A 23943-nucleotide genomic window follows, 5' to 3' on the forward strand; every position below is an offset into this window, starting at 1 on the left:
CTTGATGGGAAGGCAAACAGAACAACAAGGGTCACAGTTCAGAGATCCTGTGTTTCGAAATTAATGTCAAATCTTTTCTTTTGTCAAATAAAAACAAACCTAGACTAAAATAAGGAGAGACTTTATTCCAGAAGTCTATTGCAATAGGGAAAAATGCTCCAAGCTTTGGATCTACAAGTATCTCACTGTCAAATAGAAAAAGACTTTTATAGGGAGGGGTAAGCAGGCTAGCAGGAACTTTTGAGAAGAAATGAGGCAACTGTTGGGTAGAAGCAGACAGCACAATTGGGCTGTGGTCATGCATTTACTGCTTGCTCAGACTTGGGGCATGCCAAGTTCAGGGGTCTGGGAGGAAGAGAAAAGCCTGGCTAAAGTTTGATCAGGCCAAAGCTGAAGGTGAGTGATGGACAATTGTGAACACCTGCTCTCATGAATACTGTAGGAATACTGGTACCAGAATAAAAGAGTGGTTAGGAGTGAAACCCTCCAAACGGGTTAAGTAAATAACCAACCTGACATCAACTAAAAAGCCCAATTTTTGCTCTCCCTTTGGGCACCTGACCCTTTTTTTCCCAGGCTCCAGCTACACAGGATAAGTGAGGGGTGTGCTGCTGCCAGCATTACCAGGCCAATCAAAGGATTTGCAAACTTACGTTTTCACATAAATCTCTCTTAAAGAAACATTCCATCCTAACAAAGGAAACCAACAACTAGAACGCGCAAAAAGTAAAAGAAGAAGTAGCAACACAGGAGTGTTGTAATTACTTTTTACAAGTAGGAATAAGCTCCAAATACTAGGATGGGGACATCTGGGAACAAACAGGAGTTGCACAAAGTCATAAAAATGTTCTCCTACCAGAAAACTCACTGCAAATATTCCACTGGTATCAGATTGGGGGGAGGGGCACACCTTTAATTCATATTAAACAGAAATAGAGAAACCGTTCTTAAACTAGAGGACAGTTAAAGCCTGGACATATAATTGGATGAAACTTATTAGTGACTTAAAAAATAGGATTAAAATTCTAATTATACTTTTGATATTGTTGCTAAAACAGATAACTACTCTTGCTCATTTAAAGAACTCTGAGATTACTTTTAAAATACTGGAATCCAAAACTGTGAAAAGAGAAAGCAGACTTGAGTTTTATGTCAGGATTCTTCGCTTGATTTTCCATAGCAGTCATAGATAACATCTTTAATTTTTTGCCTAAAGGCCTTCCAGCAGATACATGAATTCTCCTCTCAGTGAACAGTGGTTTGAACAGATGTACCAGCAAGGTGTGATGAAAACCGAAGAGCATCTGCACATCAAAATGAGCCCTCCTCTCGTCCCAGGTGCCCTCCTTCTAGAGAGCATTTAACCCCCATGCCTGGAAAGGCTGCCTCCTCCCTCACACAGGGCACGTCAGCCTGGTCGCACGGGACCCCATCACACTGTATTATGACTGTATAAGGTACTGGTGTGTCTCTCCTGCCAGTCTGGCAGGCTTTAGTACTTCATAATTCATACAGTAGCTTAATTAAAAATGAAAAATTATCTGGCATTATATTATTTGAAACACAATACACTTACCAGTCAGTGATATGTTATGACTCTCCAAGGAAAGGTTAGAGTATTTTGCCATCATTTCTTCCCGGACAGGTAGGCTTGTGAAAGATGCAGCTGTAAGAATAAGAACATGTGATTACATATTATTATCAAGGTTAAGTGACTGTCTAAAAGCTAGTTCACAGCAGCTAAAATGGTATATTGTATACTATTAATGAAAAGTAATGTTTTCAGAAAGCTCTGATTCACTAGGTCTTACACGCTCCACAGACATTCAGAAACACACTGAGCTATTAAATATAACAAAATTTCCAATTTTTCTATGTTCTTTTCTTACTGAAAAATCCCTATTGATTACATCAAATGGCTTTTAAAAAAAAATTTCCTTATCCTAAAATTCATAGTTTCTTTATAAAACATAAATGAAGATATGGAGAAATTAGATAAGAGTGCCAGGGGAGAAAAAGGACATAGAAAGGCAGAGAGAAGATGAGAGCACAAAAAGGGACAGAGAGACCAAAATAAAGGGCATAAAAAAGGAATAAGAGAGAGTGCACCGGGCGCTAGAGGACAGAGAACATAAATGGATGGACAGGGAGAGTCTATGCTGCTCTGTTTTCCAGCTATGGTGACGGTCCAGTGTGTCCTCTACCAAACCAACTTTCCATTTTTCTGTCACTTATGTCTTCTTTCAAAAACGTTCATCGAAGAAACAAGGTTTCCATTTCCACCTGTCCCACTCTCCTCAAAGATTCTTTTTTTTTTTTTTTTTAACACTAGCTACTGTTTTTTTGACTTTAGGACACAGACCTTACCTCCCACGAAAACTACCCCAACTTTACCAAACAAGTCAGAGGAGAAAGGCTCATTATTGTAAACTTGGCTGCATTCTTAAGACCCTTCATTCACTTTAAATTAAACCTGGGCCTTTTTTACACCACATTTTTAATACTGTGTTCAGAAAGTTATTCCTAGTGCAAGATTAGATTTCTAGTTCTTTTTCTTACATGTATGAAAAATGTTATCAAAGCAAGTGATCATTTTTGTTGCTTCAGCTTACACACAGCTTTTCAATATTGCCTAATAAAAAAAACCTACCTCGCAGAACCTAGCTCTCCAATTAGCCATATTCCAGAGCTTTTATCACTTCTAATACAGTCTTGGAAGGTGGGATGCACTTTCCCATAAAATAATCCTTTAACAAATAACATACCTAAATCATACCACCCTCTGACAGTGATTATTTAGGAAAATATGCCCTGAGTTTCTCACTAGGCTGTCAGGAATACAAAGCTTCTCCTCCACCCACACCTAATATTCATTCATTCCTATTCTCTCTCTCTGTCACTCTCTCTCAAGCACACACACACATTGCCAAAAAGTCATCTATCAATATGAAAATTCTTTTTCTCTATTATTGGGCATAGCTCACTTACAGGTTGCAGGAAGCCAGGAGGGAGCAGCATCTGGGAACAGCAGATGGGAAAGAAAGAACTGTTCTACTCTATCATCTGTTCTGTGAAGCTTACAAACATAAGCTTTGATATCTTTGCTTCCTTTGCTAGGGAGACCTTTTTTCTTGGCCTAGCCTATTGCAGAGCAGAATGCCATCATGAAGATCTTCACCACACTTTTTATCCCCGAAACAAGCTCATAACCCTTTTGAGATGGTCTGACTATTATTATTATCATCATTATTCTTAGTCACAGTATCAGCAATAGTAAGGATGACGTAAGCTGGAAAAATGCTGTCATTCTGATTCTCATTTCACTTAAATACGTGAACACATACAGCATACATGCTTGATGCCAGTAAGGAATATGAAGCTGAGTAAATTTGGTTCCTGGAGGGCTGCATGGATCATAATAATGTTGGTTTAGGCCAACAATTTGTGATTGAGAGTCATTAAAATGTCAGAGTAGCACCCATTTATAGTATTGACTGTAACTAGCCTATGTGGTGTATACAAGTTGGTATGTGAGCTACGGAGTATGAAGTGCGATTTACATCTTTGAAGGACTCTGGAGGTAGACTAGAGCTGGAGATAATGCCAAGGAGATGAGCTCTGAGGCTGGGGTTATCTTCCCATTTTGCATCAACAGGATGTGGATGGATGGGTCCCCCTAGGACCTACATTAGAACAAGGAGAGAAAAGGGGTCTAGGCTTGGCTTGGGCAAAATATAAGCTTATGAAAGTTGAAGGAATAGGAGGAAAAGGAAAAACCAAGCTTCAAGAGTAGGAAAATTTGGATAGTTCCAGAATATAGTAACTGTTGTGACCACTTCCAATTGCCAACTCATATATTAAAAATACAAACAGACATCTATAATCCAGCCACCGCCTGTATCCTAACTTCCTATTGCCTTTAAAGCATTCATGATCAGGCTCCAGACTCCACTGAAGAAGCCCCAAGTGCAAAAGGGCATGTATAACTGTTGTGACTTTTGTCTTGGGAAAAGTTCCTCTGAGAGTCTTGAGTACAAGAGCAGGGCAGTCTGCAGAAGGTGTTAGAATATTAAAGTGAGAAGTTCATTGTTTAGCCAAGATATTTTTTAATCAAAAAAGTGAGAATGTAAACCTTATTGCTTTCAGTAGGAGGACAGCTGGCAGGAGGCTGATGCAGCTGATGTTAGTGTTTAAAGGAAATTGGCAGGAGATTCAGGCAGATGTGGTTTGAATATTTCCCTGAAAAGATTAGGCTGAGTCACAAAAAGAAGTACAGAATGGAGAGTCAGGGATTTGTATCCTGGTCCAAGTTCTGCCAATGACTTGTTACTTGGGGTTTCATTTCATAGAGAAGGGAGGATCAGAAAAGCTGGATAATATTGAGTGATGGTGCCAAGATCATAACACGCATTCCTTAAGTTATCATACTCACTCCTCTATTAATCATTGCTGGAAATTTTCCACTCAGCATTCTTTTACAGGTAGTGGCCAAAATGCCAGCATAAAAGAGTAGCTTTTAGTAGTTGTGACAGAGATTAAAAGATTTTTCTCCCTCTACTTGGGCGATGGGGCATGAGGGTGTTGCATCAAAGAACTGTGTAACATTCTAATTTTCACCTATATTGTTTCATGGGAAATTGCAAAATGATCTCCACTTAGATATCTTTAACATATTACATTTTAAAACAAACATTCCTAGAAGGGTTTATAATTTATGCTATTAACATTTTAAATGAAATAAACATGCTATAATTTCTATTTAATATTAAGGTAACATTTTCACTTGTTTAAATGGGGCCCTATTAAATTGAAGTAAATTGGGAAGAAAAAAAAAGATAAACACTAAAAAACTGCATTGGGTTTTAAGATTTGCTTTTATTTAAGTCAGAAAATCAGTTCAACTATACCTCTGTTTAAGAATAAGCATTTTGGGGCTTCCCTGGTGGCGCAGTGGTTCAGAGTCTGCCTGCCAATGCAGGGGACACGGGTTTGAGCCCTGGTATGGGAGGATACCACATACGGCGGAGCAACTGGGCCCGTGCGCCATGGCCGCTGAGCCTGCGCATCCGGAGCCTGTGCTCCGCAACAACAGAGGCCACGACAGCGAGAGGCCTGCGCACCGCGATGAAGAGTGGCCCCCGCTTGCCACAACTAAAGAAAGCCCTCGCACAGAAATGAAGACCCAACACAGCCATAAATAAATTAATTAATTTTTTAAAAAAAAGCATTTTCTCTAACATACCCCCCGCAAATCTCTTATATTTTAAAATCTTGGAAGGGTCTGGACATCATTTAAAGAAAGGTATAAGAAACAGTTATTAGGATAAATACCATTCCCTGCCTTTCTCTCATCCACCTAATGTATTGATTGCTATCAACATGTATAATTAAAATTATTTTAATAAGTCTTAGTTTTAGCGTTCTGATAAATAGCAACATAAATGTGCAACCCAATGACAGAAACACAACCTAGGAATGGATAACATATATTATAAAACAGAGGTTTCAAACTCAGAATATATTTCCCCGTGGAAGCAACACTATCATTATACATAACCATGAGATCCCACACCAAATTGTAAAAGCCATTTAAGCCATGATATAGCTGAACTATAGCATTAAAATATCTAATTACCAATACTACATTTAGAGTTCTACCGCTGGGCTCTAGGAATATAGGATCCCTATCCCCTGTCCCTAGCGGCAGTAGTAAAAGAAGAGAAGGGGAATACGGCTACCTTGATTCCTAGACACTATACCCCAGAGAGAGTTTGTCAAGAAAAGAAGAGGAAAGAAGTTTTGGCAAGAAAATAAATTCCTGATGGGAACATTTATAAGTCAGACTTTCTAAGTCAGGGACAGGTAAAAGTCTAGATAGGGAACTCATATTTTTAATTATATTTTAAATCAATTAAAAGAGAAACACCATTTTTAAATATAACATCTATTAATTCTATACTAACAACATATTATTTGAGATATTTTGTTGTGCATGAATAGTGACTATGTTTTATTAGGAGTAGAGAGTTTAATTTTAGTAAACCATTGTGAGGTTTTTTTCCTTCTATGTCAATGTGTGTGTCCTAAGTTGTTTATTTCCGAGGTTCACCTAATATCGTGAAATATGTGAGGCCAGCTATACAAAAGTAACTTGAAAAGATTACAATCTAGGACAGACGGCCTCAACACTTACAATCTGTATCTGTTTGAGGGCAAATACCCCTTTGGAAAATCGTACCTAATTACATAAACTGATGACTATTTCTCAGCTATCCTTGTAGTTTGTCTGTTAATTCAAGCTTTCTCAGAGTTGAAATTCTTTTTGCTTTTCAAGCAATCTCAAACTAACAGAAAAGTTTTCCGTACAGAGTAAAGAATGTTTCCCCTGAACCACTGGGGAACAAGTTGGTCACCTGATGACCCATTCGACCTCGGAAACATTACAACATTATTTCCTACAAAGGACATAGTCCACTTCACCCCAATACTGCTGTTAAAATCAGGAAATTAGCATTTATGCACTATCATCTCATCCCACATCTTATCTAAGTTTCAACAAAAGTCTTTATAATGTACTTTTTTAGTCAAAGGTTTCAGCTCAGGATCACATGAGCTGTCATGAGCCATGTCCCTCTATTCTCTTCACTCTAAACAGCTTTAGTCTCTCCTGACTTTTATGACCTTGATGCTTATGAAAGTTCCAGGATAGTTAAGTTGTAATACGATTACATTCAGAGTAGACATCTTTGGCAGGAAAATCACAGAGGAGATGTTGTGTTCTTCTCACTGCATCCTATCAGATGACACACAATTTTCTTTCTTTCTTTATTGATTTACACTCTGATCATTTGATTAAAGTGGTGTCTGCCAGGCTTCTCCACTTAGAAGTTATTCTTTCTCCCTTTTCATTAATGCCAATTTTGTGGGAAGTTACTTTGAAACTATATAATATTTTGTGCCTCATCAGACTTTCAACTGACTCATTTAATTAATTAAGTTCAGTATGTACTCATGAATACCTATATAATTCAATGGACATTATTCAGTGCATATGGATACTAGTCCATTAGTATTATTATTTACTTTCCGCTCTATTTGTCCATTCGTACCCACTTCATTTTGGCTTCTGTATCCTTTTGACATCACCCATTATTCTTTGAACACTTCACTGCTTTCTGGCATAAGATGTTCCAGGCTTATCCTATCCTTTCCCCACTCCAGTCCTGATATCAGCCATTTCTATAAAAAGTCCAAGTTATTATTAGTGAAAAAAAATGTATTTAGAGTCAAGATTTGGGTACTAAGTATGTTCATCACTGCTCCATCGCAGTGGGCAGACCTAAGAATACATGTGTACATATTCATACACACACATACAACGTATATATAATGGGTATAATATACATACATATATACAGTTGGCCCTTGAACAATGAGGGTTTGAACTTCAAGGGTCCACTTATACGCATATTTTTTTCAAGAGTAAATACTACGTTACTGCATGGTCTATGGTTGGTTCAATCTTCAGATGCACTGATACAGAAGGCTGACTATAAATTATACATAGATTAACCTTTGTGTTCAGGGATCACTTGTCAATATATATGACACATATATGCATTATACATATATTTACACATACACGTTTATATTTATGCATCTATTTATATAGATATATATAGACATAAGACATGGATAGAGATAGATATTTAAAGTCATGAATTCACGCTAATGCTGCCAATTGCAGTCCAACACCACAAGGTTCATTTTAGTTTTCCCCGTTTATTTCCTTCTTCTCTAGAGAAAAACCTAGATTCTATTATCCTCACCAGCTTTACTTATTTGATCAATCCCCCCATATATAACTAATCTCCTGTTGGCCCCAAAGAGATGTCTTCCTCACCCACTTAGGCTCCAGCATCCTGCACTGTCTGCTCCTGCATGCTTTACCTCCATCCTGTGATCAGGATCAGACCTGCATGCCATAGCTGTGTAGAAGCCCTTGTCACTCTGGTCAGCGCTGAGGCCTCTCGCCAGACCACCCTTCTGCAGGAACGCCCACCTCATGTGCTTCAGCTCTAACACTCTACATGGGGCTGCCCTCCTACCTGGATGCCATCCTGACTGGGCTCAGCTTCTAATTCCCTGATCTGAAACAGTTTGGGTCCCTTCAACGGGGGAGATGCTTCCGCATTTCCCCACCTAATGACTACAGGACTCATTCCCAGAAGGAAGGGAAGGAGATGGGGATGAGAGGTGGGGATAAAAGACCAGGACGAGGAAGAGCCAGTTGAACTAATTCTTAACAAAAGTGTATATAATGTAATTTCAAATGTGATGGTAATTTAGGGTCAAAATTTTGATGCCTCAGATATAACCCTATTAAAGACAGGCTTATATCCCATCCGTTCCTTTAAAGTTTAAATGCCATGAAAGGTAAAAACTGCTAAAGTTTTCTGCTTAGATATAGACTAACAATGTAAGGCATATGTAGGTACTCGAATATTTGTTCCAACAAATATTTACTACCGGGCAGTTGCTCTGTGTGTCTCTAGAAAGGAAGGAGGCATTGATCAAGGAAGCATGTAAGCAACATCCTTTAGAAGTTAAAAATGATCCTTTCAAATGACTCCCCTGCAAACATTTTTCAAAAGATAAGCATGACCCTTTCCTTCAATTTGTTCCCCCATAAGAGTAATAATAATGATTTTTAAATATTCCCATTTATGTAATATTTCTCCTTCATAAAGATATTCTACATTTCTTATTTAATTAAAACAGTCTAAAAGAGTTAAGGTGAGTCCTTGTGCCAACTTTATTCCAGGACTCAAACTGAGTCAGGAAGCCCTACAACCCAAATCTAGCATTTGTATCCACACTCTGCTGTCAGTGATTCCAAACTTTCATAAACATACCCACTCATCTCAGAGAGACAACTGAGTTTAAGAACACAGTATTTGGAATCGGACTGAACATGCTAAATTTCCTGCTCTACTGCTTAATCATTTGTACTTAGGCAACTATTTAGCCTCTCTAAATTCCAATTTCCTCATCTGAAAGTCAGGGATAATAAAAACTAACCCATAGAGCTATAAACTATATGGTGCAATGCCTCGCACACAGTTGTTACATAGTAGATATGATATATTTATGATAAAAAATGATAAACATTTTTATTTTTAAAATTTGGCCCCAAATCTTAGGTTTATAGAACACCTACTTCCAAGTAGTTCAAAAGCACCTAGGTAAAAAATAGCCAGTCTTTAGCAAGGAGGAAACTGAACCTCACCGAGATCGATACAGTATCTATAAAGTGAGATGAGGCTGCCTCACAAGTTTTAATTCTGCCTTGAAATGAAATGTTAAGTAACTTCATGCCTTTTATATGTCACATTCTTCCATAATTTTAGCTTAAGTGGAGCTTAAAGGACAGGACTTGTGCTACATACACACACAGACATCTGCCGTACATACATACATCATTCTATTTATTTAAAACTTTATTTGTTAATTTATCCCACCTTCATTTGTTTCCTACTTTTCTCTTTGGAAGTCTGCTCTAAGTGTCAATTTAAACCTGACTCCCTGATACCAATGGAATACCTATCCAACAGTGCACTCTCTAGGCCATATCATTTCAAAGCAGTGGTTTTCAACCTGCTTAGGATCATATGATTAAAATCACATGGGAGCTTTTAAAACTCCTCACGTGTAGGCTGAATCCCAGGCCAACCGAATCAGAATTTTTGAGGGCAGGATCCACTTATCAGCATTTTTAATGCTCGCTGGTAATTCCAACATACAGCCAACTCGAGAACCAAAGTTCTAGGACACACCTAGAATGCGTTGGTCCTCAGAAGTGTAGTACTCTCAGGTGAATGATAGGTGAATCAGGGATAGCCCAGGGTGTAGAAAACGTCCTTGACCATTCTTTATAAGTGGTGTGAATGAAAAAGAGAAAGGTGGCTGCAAAGCGGGGTGAGGAAATTTAGAAACTGAGGCAACCCAAAATGTTTTGTCCAAGTTGTTAACAGCTAGGCCTGTTAAAGGACATTTATTTAAAAATGAGTAATCTTATTATTTGATTATCTTTCCATCTTCAAAGTATGTTACAAAAAATCTACATGCTATAAGCTCATAAAAAATGAATTCCTATTAAAGGTTCGAAACCTTGTGTAGAATAATATCCTGATTTTAGTTACTGATGGGCAATATTTGCAAACTTGGAGGTGGTCTGTTATCCTAATCAGCCGCTAATACTTTGAAATTTATAACACAGGAACTTGCATTAGAAAGTACGTTAGATGGAATACTTTCACCATAAAAAGTAATTATAAACAGGTGAAGCTAAAATGGCAACTCTGGTGTTCGTTTCCCTGATGCTTTGCACCAAAATCCCTCTTTCAGTGTCTTAATAATACAACCAAAAATACAAACAAAGAAAAACCCATGGTCTTTGTTTTCAAAGACCAAGGTAGAAGAGAAGATACACACATTATTATCCTTAAGTCGTGGGGCTTTGTTTTGTTGTTGTTGTGTTATTTCAGCTCAGCTCTAAAAAACATCATCAAAGCCAACCCACCTGCCAGGAAGGGAGGAGGGGATATTTAAGCCTCACTATCGATTTAAGTGAAGGGCCTTGGGAAATGTGACTTTCAGAAATCCTGCCACTTTAGCGGAGGCCAAGTCGCTGCCTTGTTCCTGCCCGTACCCTCACGCCCTTTTCCTAGGAACACCCAGACACTGCCCTACTACCCACGACCCCGTCTCGTAGGGCGCTGTTCGTTCCAGCGGAGGAGCCCGAACCGCACCGACCTCTCGGCCAGTTTAGATAACCCTAGCGTGGCAAACGGGAGGAGGCGGACGCCGTTCCCCACCCGCGGTAGCCAGCATCCCCGCGCGCTCTCCGCCCCCTCCTTGGCCCAGAAACCATCACACCTGGGGTACGGCCGTCCTCCGAGCTCCGGCGCACCGGGGCGAGGAGGCACAGGAGGAGCAGCGGCAGGGGCGGCGCCCGGGGCCCCCGCAGACTGGGGAGGGAGCGCATGGCGCCAGCAGGTCCGCCGCGGTCCTCGCGCACCCACCGCCGTCGGTGCCCGGAGTCGCTGCGCACACTCGCCGGCGGCCCGGCGCCCGCTGCCAGGCCCGGGGGCAGGACACTCGAGAAAAGGCGGAGTGGGAGGGGCCGGCCGCCCTGCCCTCCTCCCCTGAGACACTCTGACCGCGCCAGCAGCACACCCAGAGCTGCGCCCGGCCCTCCATCAATTATGCAGCCAGCGGCCGGCTTCAGGAGCGCCCGGATGTGCGGTGGCCACCCCCGCGCCGCATCCTCCCCCGCCTCCTCTCCGCCCCAGCAGGTCAGGGAGGGAGACAGCTGAAGACGCTGGCAGGTGGCGCCTAGCCCATCTCCTGGGAGAGAGGTCGAAACACCTAATATCTATATATCTATAGATATATCTGCAGACTATCCTTTGCAGTTCATCTGAAGCAAGGTTCACTTATTTACTTTAGTGGGACAGAGGGTGGGAACGCGTTTCAGCTCCCCCGGCCATTCTGGGTTAAGAAGGCTTATGTGTGTGCTGGTGGAAGGCGCTATCCAGCTGCCCGGCATCCTGGACTAATGTCTTTGCTCTGCCTACCAATCGCACGCAGCCTCCTCTCCGGTCTCTGAAGGCTTAACCGGTTCGCTCTAGATTACGGTTTCAGAGTCTCAAGAGTCCCGCAGTCTGTTTTCCTTTTTCCTTTGTTTGCTTAACCTAGCAGTTTCCGAGAAGCCACTTAGAGCTCAAGAAACAAAACTACAGAAAGTAGATAACTGTGTAAAATGCACAAGCCTGTAGACCTTTGTCAAACTCCAACACCGTTTAAGATGTTATCCCTTACTGTAGCTTGGAATTTTTCAGTGCTCCCGACCAAATAAAATAAAACAGCTAAAAGCTACTGCTTTATCGGAGAGGGTAGGAGGAATCTAATTACCACATAAAGGAGTAGTAAGATGTGATAATTCTCCAGGCTGTTATAACACATTAAAAGATATATTTTAAAAGTATTTCTCATGAGTTTGTTCCCTCTGCCTTTGTCTTTGCAATGTCAGGTTTGATAGTCATATATTCAAAATATATCTGTCAAAAAAAGGATTGAAAGAAAATGTTAGATACGAATTTTAAAAATTGAAGTGCAAGACAAGAGCTATGCTCACCTCATACAGGAATGATTTTTAATTGGTGTGTATTTTTAAAATATTCCTGTTTCCAGTTTAATGTTACATAGGCAAAACTTTGAGGGAAAATGTAGATTATTTCAATTTGTATCGAGAGAACATGAATAATACAGTTCGTTAAGCAATATTAAATTTCCACCAAGTGCCAGGCAATGTGTTCATTTCTTGTATTGCAAGGAGTGCCCGCATGCGTGCGTGCGCGCACGCACACACACACACACACCTAGAGAGCTATTTATCTATGAACTACAAATCTAAGGAAAGCCTCGTCTCAGTCAGAAAATTATGGCTATAATGATTAAACCTTTCTGAACAAAGCCTTATGAGAGACCCTGAAGGACTAAACATTTTACATCATGACCCTCTTAAGACCTTGAGCGGACTTGCTAAACCCAAACTGCCTGATCACTTGTCGCTAAGTCACACCCCTGTCTTCCTGCCCTGCATCCTGTCTCAAGACTAACTACAAGCATTTCCCTATGTCTTTGGAGAGTTTTAACAGTTAAGCACTTCTCAAAACAAACTGGACTCTGACTGACCTTCCCCAATTACTCCAATAAAATCCTTAAGCTCAGATTCACCTTTCTTCAAATAAGCTGATCTCATTTAAGGAAAAATTATCTTCCCAGTCAGATCAACGTGTTTATGAACAGAAAAAAGTGACTTGCCAGGTTGAGGCAAGTTTCCACTTCTCTCTTGCTGTTAGGGTGAAATAAATTGAGGAAGAAATTTAATTCTTGTTTTGCTAAGCGTTTTGAAAGTTTTCCCCATTAGTACTGGTTTATATTTATATATTTAATATTTTTTAGCCTTATCCCCAGTCCATTTTTTTCAAATGATCCGTATCCTTTAAAACCAATTTATATACTACCTTCCATGTATAGCTTTTTCTGACCTTTCTGGTCCAGATTGACCTTTCCCTGCATGGTGAATTAAATATGGCCACATCTGCTTTGACACTATCCTCATCACGAGGTATGTTGAAGAAGAAAGAGGGTCCTGTATTTCCTCCCCTTGAGCTGGGTGACTCCTGTTGACATATTGAATATCGCTGAAGTAACACTGTGTTACTTCCGGATCCAGACGACGAGAGTGTCCATTTCCTTCCTTCTTGTCTTACAAGACAGCTGCCAGGAAAGAAGTATGACTACCTTGAGATCACCGTGCTGTGAGAAGCCCAAACTGCATGGGGGGCCTAGAAGGATGAGGTGCCATGTAGAAAGAGGGGCTGAGGGGCAGTAAGGTGTTCTAGTTTTGTGAGGGACCCTTCTTGGAGCCTCAGACAAGGCCTGCTGAGTGCCACGTGATGCTCCTTGAAGCAGAAGAATTGCCCAGCTGAGCCCTGCCTGTACTCCTGACCCACACAATTGTGAGATGTAAGAACACTATTGTTTTAAGACACTGAAGTTAAGGGTAGCTTGTGTCACCACAATAAATTATCCAACCACTCTCCTCTGAATCTCCCTAGGATTAATTTGACAATTAACAATTTACAGCCTTGTGACTTGACTTTCATGGTTGGTTTCAACCCCCATTTAAATATTTTATTGGTATTCAACTTATGTGATTATATCTTCTTTCCCGACTACATTACAACTCTTTTCAGTATAGGCAAACCATCTCTTTTCTTCTTCTGTTTTTCCTAAAACTCTGTTTTCCCTTTTTCTATAGTAAAATAATGCTATAAAATCTTTCTTTTTTTTTTTTTCCTTAAGCTATTGTTGAGTGAAAAGTGTATGACATGATCCTGGGAAACTCTGAAAATGAGAATGGGGATGTGGAGTGGGTTAGTTCCTACTGAAAATAATATTTAATTTTAAAATTTTATTAGAAAAAAGCTTTATGTCAGACAGTAATATGTAAAGTACTAAAAATAAAGGTGGGAATTTGCTACTGCCCATTAGTAGAATACAAATTCAAGTCATGAGATAATGGTAGGCAGAATTCTTCAGTGGCCCCCCAAGATTCTTGACACCTGGTCACATGGGGTGATCCTGGAATGTGGGCAGGTTTGTGAATATGTTGGGGTAGTCACTATTTTGATTAGGGTACATTTGATAAGACTCTATTTCAGCAGGCTGGAGGGAGACATTCCTAGTGAGGCAGATACCCTCATGCTTGTCTGGAAAAAGCAAACAGCCACATGGTGAACTAACTGCCCATGGAGAGGGGCATCCTCCAGGAGCTGAGCATGGCAGTCCTACAACCCCAGGGAGCTGAATTCTGCCAACAACCAGTGAGCTAGGAAGAAGCCCCAAGCCTCAGATGACATCACAGCCCCAGTCAACACCTTGCAGCCTGGTGAGACCCTGAGCAGAGGATGCAATTAACTGTGCCTGTCTCTTCTGACCCATGGAAATTATGAGATGATAAATTTGTGTTAAATCACTAAGTTGTTGGTAATAAACTAATACAGGGCATCCCATCAGATGTGATTCTAGTTACATTGTAAAAGAATGATCCTATACTTGAACAAGGTCAGGAATGCATATGAAAGGAAAAAGAAACCACATTAGTTGTCTCTAGATATTAAGAATTCGATGAAAAAGTTCCAAAGCTACTCAGAAGTTTATACCATTTCTAAATTGGGACCTATGACCATCTGACAGTCATTTGCTCTCCTTCTCTGGAAGGAAGAAAAAGAATATATAGATACATTGATATATAGGTGTGTGTATATATATATATGCACATACATGTGTGTATATATACATGGGTATTACATGTATAGACATGCATGTATATATATACTGTATACACATATGTATATATATTTAATAATTGCTAAATTATTTATGCAATGTATGGAGATCCTTTGATCTCAGGGATGGAAGTCCTCTAGTACATGCTAGGAGATAAATCATAATTGGTCTAAAACCATGAGTAAAATCTCATTCCTCTTAGCAATGGTGTGTCTAAGGGGAGCATAGCTGATGAAATACAAGAGCAAGTCTGCTGTGAATGGCTTCCCTCATCAAAGAGAGAAAAGCTTTAAGTAGAGAAGGCTTTTTGTCCCATCCCTTTGCCTCTTTCTTCCTGCCTTGAATATAACCATGATACCAGTATCAGCGGTGGCAACTTTGCGATGATGTGGTGACCAGGCAACTTTTCCAAGAATAGCAGAGAAGAAAGAAGAAAGAAACCTGGGTCCTTGGTACATCTCTGAGTTACTGTACCAGCCCTGAGATGCCTCCCTCCAGACCTGTATCAAATAATAACTACTGGTTACAGCACTCTTTTTGGTTCACAGCAGTTGAATGCATTCCTATCTGTTCGAGTACTTCCTTAGTTTAAATTAAAAGCCTTGCACTTTGCCTTGGAACTCCCATTCTGTCTCCACACAGGATTCTGCTTTCACCTCCTAGCTTTAATTACTCACCTTTTCTGTGAGGATAATATCCAGTATCTAAGGACCTTAAATAATTCTTTAATTTACCTTTCGACATCTTCCCCCACCCAAACTATACTCATCCTGAAATACTTAGAATTCCCCCAAAGTTGACTGTTTTGTCTGCTCACTGACTTTACCTCTGATTATTTTCTTTTTCTTTTCTTTTCTCTTTTTTTAATGCTTGGAATAGCTTTGCCTATTGCTCCACTGCCAATTCTCACTTCAATTTCTGCGTGCCCTTTTCTTCAGAAAGTTCTCTTTGTGCCACTTCAGGAGCTTCTTCTCTGGCTTCCACAGCATCTTGTGTGCACACCTATCCCAGCTCTTAATGCATTATGCTATAATCATCTGTGTAGTTATGTCGTTTAGCTCCCTAAATGCTGAAACAGTGTCTGGTTTACCTTCATGTCCCATGTGCCAGAGCAAGCAGCACACAGTTGTCACAGAGATGAATAAAGAATGAAACTCAAAATCTACAGATGCTCTCTGAAAAGTAACCATCTCTTGGCATGTCCCTCACCCAGACTCCCTCCCCGGAGATGATAGTTATCTGTGCTGCCTTCTTCACGGATATTCCAAATCTATGCAAAACATTTCTGTACGCCTATGCCTCTTCACATGGACGGCGGCATTCCGTGCCTAACTTTTCTACTTTGACAATATATCTATTTCCTCTGTATAGAGCTTTCCCCTTTCAACAGCTAAATATCATTCCATTCTGTGAATGTCCAGCTATGTATTTACCAGGTCTCACTTGACTGCATTTATATTGTTTTAAATACTTCCATTTACAAGCAGCTTAAAAATTAATATCATTGTACATTTCTTTAGTGGTTCATACAAGGGTATACATATAGAATATAATCATGGAAATAATATTTCCTCATCAAAAGATATTTGTGTTTTAAACTTTGATTGATACTGTACCATTGTTTTTCTTCAAAATTATTAGTTTACATTCTCACCAACAGTGAAAGGGCCTGTTTCCCTATATTAATGCCAAGAAATCAAATCCTTGATCTTTGCCAATCTGACAGTTGAAAAATGGCATGTATTTACAATTTGTACTTCTTTATAAGAAGTTGTAAGTCGGAATGTTTATTTTTTATATGTTAAAATGTGATGTACAAACATTGCAAACAACAAAATCCAGTCTGGCTAGTTTAACCAGAAAAATAACCTCTTAAAGTTTATTAGGTCCTACTTGGGGTTGTTGAAGAAACAAACTCAAGGATAAACTTCCAGGAACACCAATGGATACCACTGATGCCTCCTCCATCAAACATGAAATGCCAGGGACTCAGCGCCCCACATCCACTACTGCCTCCATCACTGATGCTGCCTGTGTGTCAGGAACTTGCTCCTGCAATTCCTGCTGCCACCTGCACCAGCCAAATGGGAGAGCTACCCTGCATAAACAGGAGTGCCGCCAGGCTCATCTCTGAATTGGTCTCACTCACCTGGGTGTGTGAAGGGCTAGGGCACATGCCTGAGTGCTAGCTGCAAGAGAGGCTAGTATTTGACTTCTGATCTCAGTGGGGGGAGGTAGGATTCATAATGTGAAAATTTCCCCAAATACAGAAGCGTTTTCAGAATATAAGAAGTCCTGAATATGTCAAATATTCTCTCCAGTCCTATTCACTGTTGACAGGCAACCCTTCTTCATACTTATTCTCTGAAACAAAAGCAGATACTCCTTCAACTTAATATACCTTCTACTCATATCAAATGCAGACACTCCATCTAACCCCAGAAATAGGCAAGTCTTGTTAGAAGGGGAAGTCAGATCCATGACTTGTACAGATGCATTCTAAGGCTCTGGGACAGGAACTAGTAATATGTTCACTTTCCATCTGATTTTTTGTAAAGTTTGCTAAAGTAAGCTATTTTAACTGGAACTACTCAATATGACCATTTATTTCTACTCCAACTTCTCTTGCGTCATACTTTCCCACATGTCAGATGGCATGCTGTGACTGTTTTGGGGGTCCTGCTAAAAGGAAGTTGAGTTAAGGATATACTTGGTAGAGATTTATTCTAATATAATTTTGTGTTTTGCAGTCCCTTTGGTATAGAGACAAGTTATTGCTAGCCACCTAGTCTAGAAATGACTTAAAGGTATACAGACCTTTTGCTGTGGGACTCACTCAGCACTGTGACTGAGGAGATTCTGGGCATCCCAACATAAAGGTGAATAGTGGAAGACCAAAGCCTGATACCCTATGATCACTTGGCACAAAGTGTTATGGTCTGAATTGTGTTCCCCCAAAATTCATATGTTGAAGCACTAACCCCCCAGTACCCTAGAATGTGAGTGTACTTGGAGATAGGTCTTTAAAGGGGTGATTAAAGTTAAATGAGGTCATATGGGTGGTCTCAGAATCTAATATGACTAATCTTGGACATAATCCAAGATTATAGAAGAGACACCAAGGATGTGCATACAGAGAAAAGGTCATGTGAGGACACAGAGAGAAGGTGGCCATCTACAGGTCAAGGTAAGAGGCCTCAGGAGAAACCAAGCCTCCTTGGGTCACTTGTCACTGTCTATTTCACTTCTGGTGGTAACTTTTCCCAGTATGCCTTTTGTCTTCGGCATTATCACCAAAAATTATGTATTATGCAGTCAGATTAACCAGTCTTTAGAAAAAAAGAAAAATGACTTCTGCTTTTGTCATAGCTAGAAAAAGCCTTCATTATTTTAAGAAAAATATAAAAATATCTATGATTCTTCTAGTATTTTTTGCTTTCTCTTTTTATGTTTGATTTTTTTGATGCATTTATAAACAACAGTTATGACTCATCTTCCTGTCATATCCAGTCATCTTTTATTTTAGAATTTCATTTTGCTTCTGCGTTTGGGCCAATAAAATAATCCACTCATTTAAATGAATTATTCATTTATTATTTGTTTAATATTCCTGTTTCTCGTACTTCATGCTAGCTCAAGGAAGTGACAATGTTTAATTAAAACTATGGGGAAGAGGGCTAACCGAATATATGAATGAGAAAGGAAAATTAAATAACCTGATTATACCCAGTTATCTGATTATTTAGACTGATGGAAGTGAAGATTTCATAGCTGGACTGATTCTCAAGAGATCCCGTTCATGTTCACATTTTAGAGATAAAGCAGTTTACAGAAAGCAAAATCAAAGATGTCAAGCCTGATCCATAAAATTTTATTTCAACCTTTACAATAGGAGTGAGGGGTGAAAGAGGGGATGGCGAGAAAGGACATTTTCCACTATAACTGCTTTCAAATTCTCAATTTTTATCCAAATGTTTGACTTTACGCAGAGAGTTTTATCTCAAAATAGAGCCAATATATTATTTCCCATAACGTTTTAACTGTTTTGTTAAAATTTTTTAAAAATAAGATTGAGAAGTTAAATAAAACTGATTGATCTCAACAACTAGATATTTGGCCGTTTGTAATGATGTCCTCTTTTTTTTCATTAAACTGTTGCCAAGAAAACATATTCTTAGTTTTTACAAGCTGTTAGGTGCTCTATAAATGTCTTTGAAGATGTGGCATAAGAAATCAATCAATCGATCTATCATTTGTAACCCTGATTTGCGTTCTGATACAAAGCAGCTTTGTAGTCATTCTGGAAGATTAATGGTTGCTAAGGAAAGTGTTTAGTTAATAAATTAAGGTATTATTTAAGGAGCTCTTGACTAAGAGGGAAAGACAGGAAGACTAGCTTTCCTCAATGAAAAAATTAGCAAAAATGGAGATGCCATATAAAAAAGGAGAAAACTCAGCCTGTGGATGAGACAGCCTTGCATGTTCACACTGATTAAGAAGATATCTGGAGGCAGCAGTTTGGAGACTGAGCAATACCACTTAATCTTTTTGTAAATTTGGGAATATCACCTAACCACTCCAAGCCTCAGTTTCTTTTCCCATAACATAGGAAAATAATACGTATCTGCCAGTGTCGTAAAGGTGAAAGAAACAGTTTTGGCAGTATTGCAAATGATAAAACAAAATATGTGAACGTTTATTGTTGTTCCTATTATTATTGTAGATTTCACAAAAGTTATATTTTTTTCTAGTTTTGTGGTGTCAGGGAGGAAAAAAACATTTCTCTCTACCTCTCTGGGTTTTTCTGGCTGGTCTAAGAATGAAATTGACATGAGATAGATAGATTAACAGGAGAAAAATCAAACAAAATTTTAAGAACATCTATACGTGGGAGAGACCCAGGAAAACTAGGTAACTTAGCCAAAATGGCCAAAACCCTCATCTTTAATACCATCCTTAGCTAAAGACAAAAGAGGTTGTTGGGGGTACTGGTTTGGGACTTCAAAGGGGAGGAAGGCAACTGACATGGAGATGAAAAAGCAAATGTTTGGTAAATAAATGGTTTCTGAGCCAAACAGACACAATGGGAAACAGAGTGGACTCTGATCTGCAGGCCTTGCTGAGTCTGCCCACCACACCTAGCCCATATTCTTTGCAGATATCTCTAGCGATAGCGCTATTAAACAGGCCCTTTATATACATTCTGCAGTTAAGGGGGAGGTAAAAAGAAAGACTTCTGAGTCCTCTGTTTCTTAAAAATAAGCAGCCTAAATCAATCCTTATTCCAAAGAGACACATTTTGGGGTGGCAAATTTTGCTCCCCCACAGTGTCGAATGCATCCGTTTGGAGCTGTGTTCTGTTGAAGCCGCTACCAAGTCACTCTAATGGGTTAAGAAACAGATTTTATTGGCAAAGCATGAAGTGCATGATCACTGGAAAGAAATGCACAGGTCCTCCAGTATGTCCCCTTATCACACAGAGAAGTATTCTAGGGCCAGGGTGCTCTACTGGACACAGAGGGAGGGTTAGCATTCACAGGAAGGACCCTACCCCACGGTTAATAAAGAGCAACCTTTTTGGTGGAGGAATAAAAGATTACTTATCAACAGGCATTCTGGATTTGGGTAGCTAGCCACATGTAGGAGCGGCAGAGAAAAATCAGCTACTAGCAGTCTGTGACCTTGGTGCCCATGGAAAGCTAGATTTAGGTATAGCTACTTTTTGAGGGAGGGAGGAGGATGAAAGGCAGTGCTAGAGAATTCTGTGAAGTCCAATTTAGAAACAGTTAGATCCCTAGATGCCCACTTGAATTATACGTTGCTGGGCAAATGCCCTTCTTCCACCCTTAAAGAGAACTGGAGAAGATAAAACTGACGGTCTTTGGCCTTAGATCTGCAGACTTGAGGGTGTGGATACCCAGGACTGGATACATAACTTGCTGGGTTCATTATTCAAAAATTACTAATTTCAAGATAATTACAATAGACAAATCAAATGTGGGGCTCTTCTCAGGGCTCAATGTGACTGTACAATTTGGTTCTGCCCCCATATAATTGGCTACATAGTACTTTACTGAAGATAGGAGGGTCAGTGTCCACACACGTAGTGTATGCTGAACACTGAGAAGCCTTTACTAATGGGCCATTACCTTTACTCTCCAGATAAGAGATTGAAAGAATATTTTCAAGTGTATATGACCAGCCCAAGGATCCCTCAAAACATATTATTTAAGATAATCTTCAAGTGAAGTTTAAAGTCAAAAAAGTCCAATACACTCAAAATGATTAAAATAAAATTTTAATCCCACAGTCTTAAACAAAATAAACACCTAAAGATTTCCAAACACCCAAGGAAAAGATTTAATATGGAAAAAGAAACCAAAACAGAAGAAACATCATTTATGAGTAAAAAATATACACAGAGAAAAAATTTCAATAGAAAACTATCATAAAAACCCTCATATTAAGAGACAATTTTACATCTATGAAAAAAAGAACAAGTTATTATGTAAATGAACATTTAAGAAAGAAAAAGGTGATCAGCTTTTAAAACATGATAGACTAAATGAAAGAAGTTTTGGAAAATAAAGTTAAAAATCCCACGGCAAGTGGAGCAGAAGGACAAAGATAGCTGTAAGAAGAGAAGAAAGATAATATTAAATGATTAGTCCAGGAGGCTCAACATCCAAGTAAAAGAAAGATAGAACAGAGAAAACAGAAGGGAGGAAATCAACAATGAAACAATTCAAAAATTAAAACTGAAGGAAATGCAGGCTGAAGGGAGCCACCACGTTCCTTGTCAAATGAATGAAAATAGACCCACACCAAGGCACATCACTGTAAAATTTCAAAACACTGTGGAAAAGGAGAAAATTCTATAGGTTCCATAGAAGGGGGAAGGGATATGGAACTGGTCAGAAAATAGAATAGTTTTGATGGTCTTAACAGAAGAGAAATATCTCCAAAATTCTGAAGGAAAACATTTACCACCTAGAATTCTGTACCCTGTTGAAAAGTCAATTAAATTTGAGAATGAAATACACACATGTTAAAGTATGAACTGTCTCAAAAAATTTATCTCCCATGCATACTTTTTCTCAGCAAGCTACTGAAGAAGGAACTCCTCAAAATCAAGAGAGTAAATCAAATGAAAGGGGGAGATACAGGAACAGAAATCATCAGGATGACATTGAAGGGAGATCCCAGGATGATAAATGAGCACCGGCACAGAGCACCATCAGCTCAGATTAGAGTAGTGTAACTTTTTGAGGGCTCTCATCCCCCTGCCTCTGCAACAAATCAAGTAAGGGGAAGATGGGAGCCATAAACAATAGATCCAAGCCAGAAAAAGACAAAGAATTCAAAGTATGAAGGAAAAGGGGAGTCCTAGAATGACCGTTGTGCTTCAGACCCAGAGTACAACCAGCTCAGACCGGAAAAAGAGGGTCTCCAGGAGGGTTGTTTCCAGGAAAATAATTGAGATGTCTAAGTTCACCTTATGTGATTGACCTTGTTGGAAATTGTATTTAGAGGCTACTACTGATAAGCGGTGGAGGGAAATAGCAACAGATACACACACACACACACACACACACACACACACGAGAAAAACAAAAGGAGGGGGAAAAACAAAAATATTCCTAATACGCTAAAATTATCAGCTGTGAAATATTTTATATAGACCTAATAATGTAAACACTGAATATTTATCAATACCACTAATAATACCAAAATAGCAATTTAGCAATAACACCACAAGGTCAAATGGGGTATATTTTGAAAGAATAATTCAACCTTAGGGAACTACTCATGTAATTTATTATTTTATATTAATGGAGAAAATTATATAGTTATCTCTATACATCTCAAAAGGTATTTGATAAGAAGTCAACATCCATTTTTCTATTAAAATAATAACAACCCAAAAACTTTCAGTAAGCAAGGAATAGAAGGAAACTTTCTTTGTATAATTATGGGTATCTAGCAACAACAAAAAAATATATTTAACAGCAGAATACTATAGGAATTCCAGAGTATTCAATAAGATCAAAATAAGTCACAAATTTTTAACTATATAAAATTTAAAAGAAAACATTTACATGATGAAAAATGAAATACAGATTGGGAGAAAATATGTACAGGGTATCATCTACAAAGCATTAATACCCTTAATATTAAAAGAATACTAATAAATCAGTACAAAAGATAAAGCCTCCACTTGAAAAAAAGTGGGATGGGATGCATTTGAGACAATATATAGATGGATTAGGCTTAGTCTTAAAAGTCTGTGTAAGAAAGTAGAGTCTACTGCAGTTTCTCAGCCTCCTTTTCTAGACTCCAAACACCATAGATCTCAGTTCATGGCTTCTATAATGAGCTTCGGCATTGGATTAGAAATAAAAAGGACAGATAGAGCCATCAGCAAAGTCATTGGCACAGAGACAGCCGGAAAAGTAACCAGCAGGTTCATTCAGATCACGGGGTCCAATGGAGGAGCCAGGTGCCGAGCAAGTACTGCAGGTTCTTTGTATCTTTCAGAACTTTGAGGGGATGAATTACATTCTCCATCTGTGACTCAGCCAGGCTCCTTAGGCAAAGGAAAAGAGCTCTATTGTCTTGGCAATGCTGTGAAAAAAACATTTTAGAAATGCTGGCCCCATGGTTGGCAAAGCAAGTTAACAGGGCAGGCCAGGGCAATGGTGTGGGTCTGAGTGAGTTGGCCCCAGCAAGCTTTCAAAGAGAATCTGGAGAGATTTGCCACAATAGTGGAGCCAGGAAGGGTGGTCAAAGTACCTGCTGCAGCACCTGCGAGACAGAATCACTGACATCTGTGCCACTGTGGTATCCTCTCCAGGGCCTCGTTAAACTGGGCAGAGATAGCTCCATAATTTGCAGAACCCAATGCAAAATGCAAATGTGGGCCTCCTGTTCAAAAAGCAGGAAGAAGTTCCATTACCAATACTAAACTATAAAGTTTTTAACTTTCTTCTGTGTTCTCTCCCTTGACTTATCATGTCTTTT

General features: G+C 39.3%; 1 protein-coding gene across 1 annotated transcript in view; it reads right to left on the reverse strand.

The window, feature by feature from the left end:
- Window positions 1-11262, reverse strand: part of EMB (embigin) — a 37304-nt gene extending 26042 nt beyond the window's left edge. The window contains exons 1-2 of the mRNA XM_024740321.1: window positions 10939-11262; window positions 1577-1666 (exon numbers count right to left, since the gene is read on the reverse strand). Coding sequence (XP_024596089.1) covers window positions 1577-1666; window positions 10939-11047 — 199 coding nt within the window. The 5' untranslated portion in view covers window positions 11048-11262. The remainder of the gene's footprint in view (window positions 1-1576; window positions 1667-10938) is intronic.
- Between the last annotated feature and the right edge of the window lie 12681 nt (window positions 11263-23943).

Source organism: Neophocaena asiaeorientalis, unplaced genomic scaffold (assembly GCF_003031525.2).
Source record: "Neophocaena asiaeorientalis asiaeorientalis breed wild unplaced genomic scaffold, Neophocaena_asiaeorientalis_V1.1 scaffold57, whole genome shotgun sequence".
Lineage (NCBI taxonomy): Eukaryota > Metazoa > Chordata > Mammalia > Artiodactyla > Phocoenidae > Neophocaena > Neophocaena asiaeorientalis.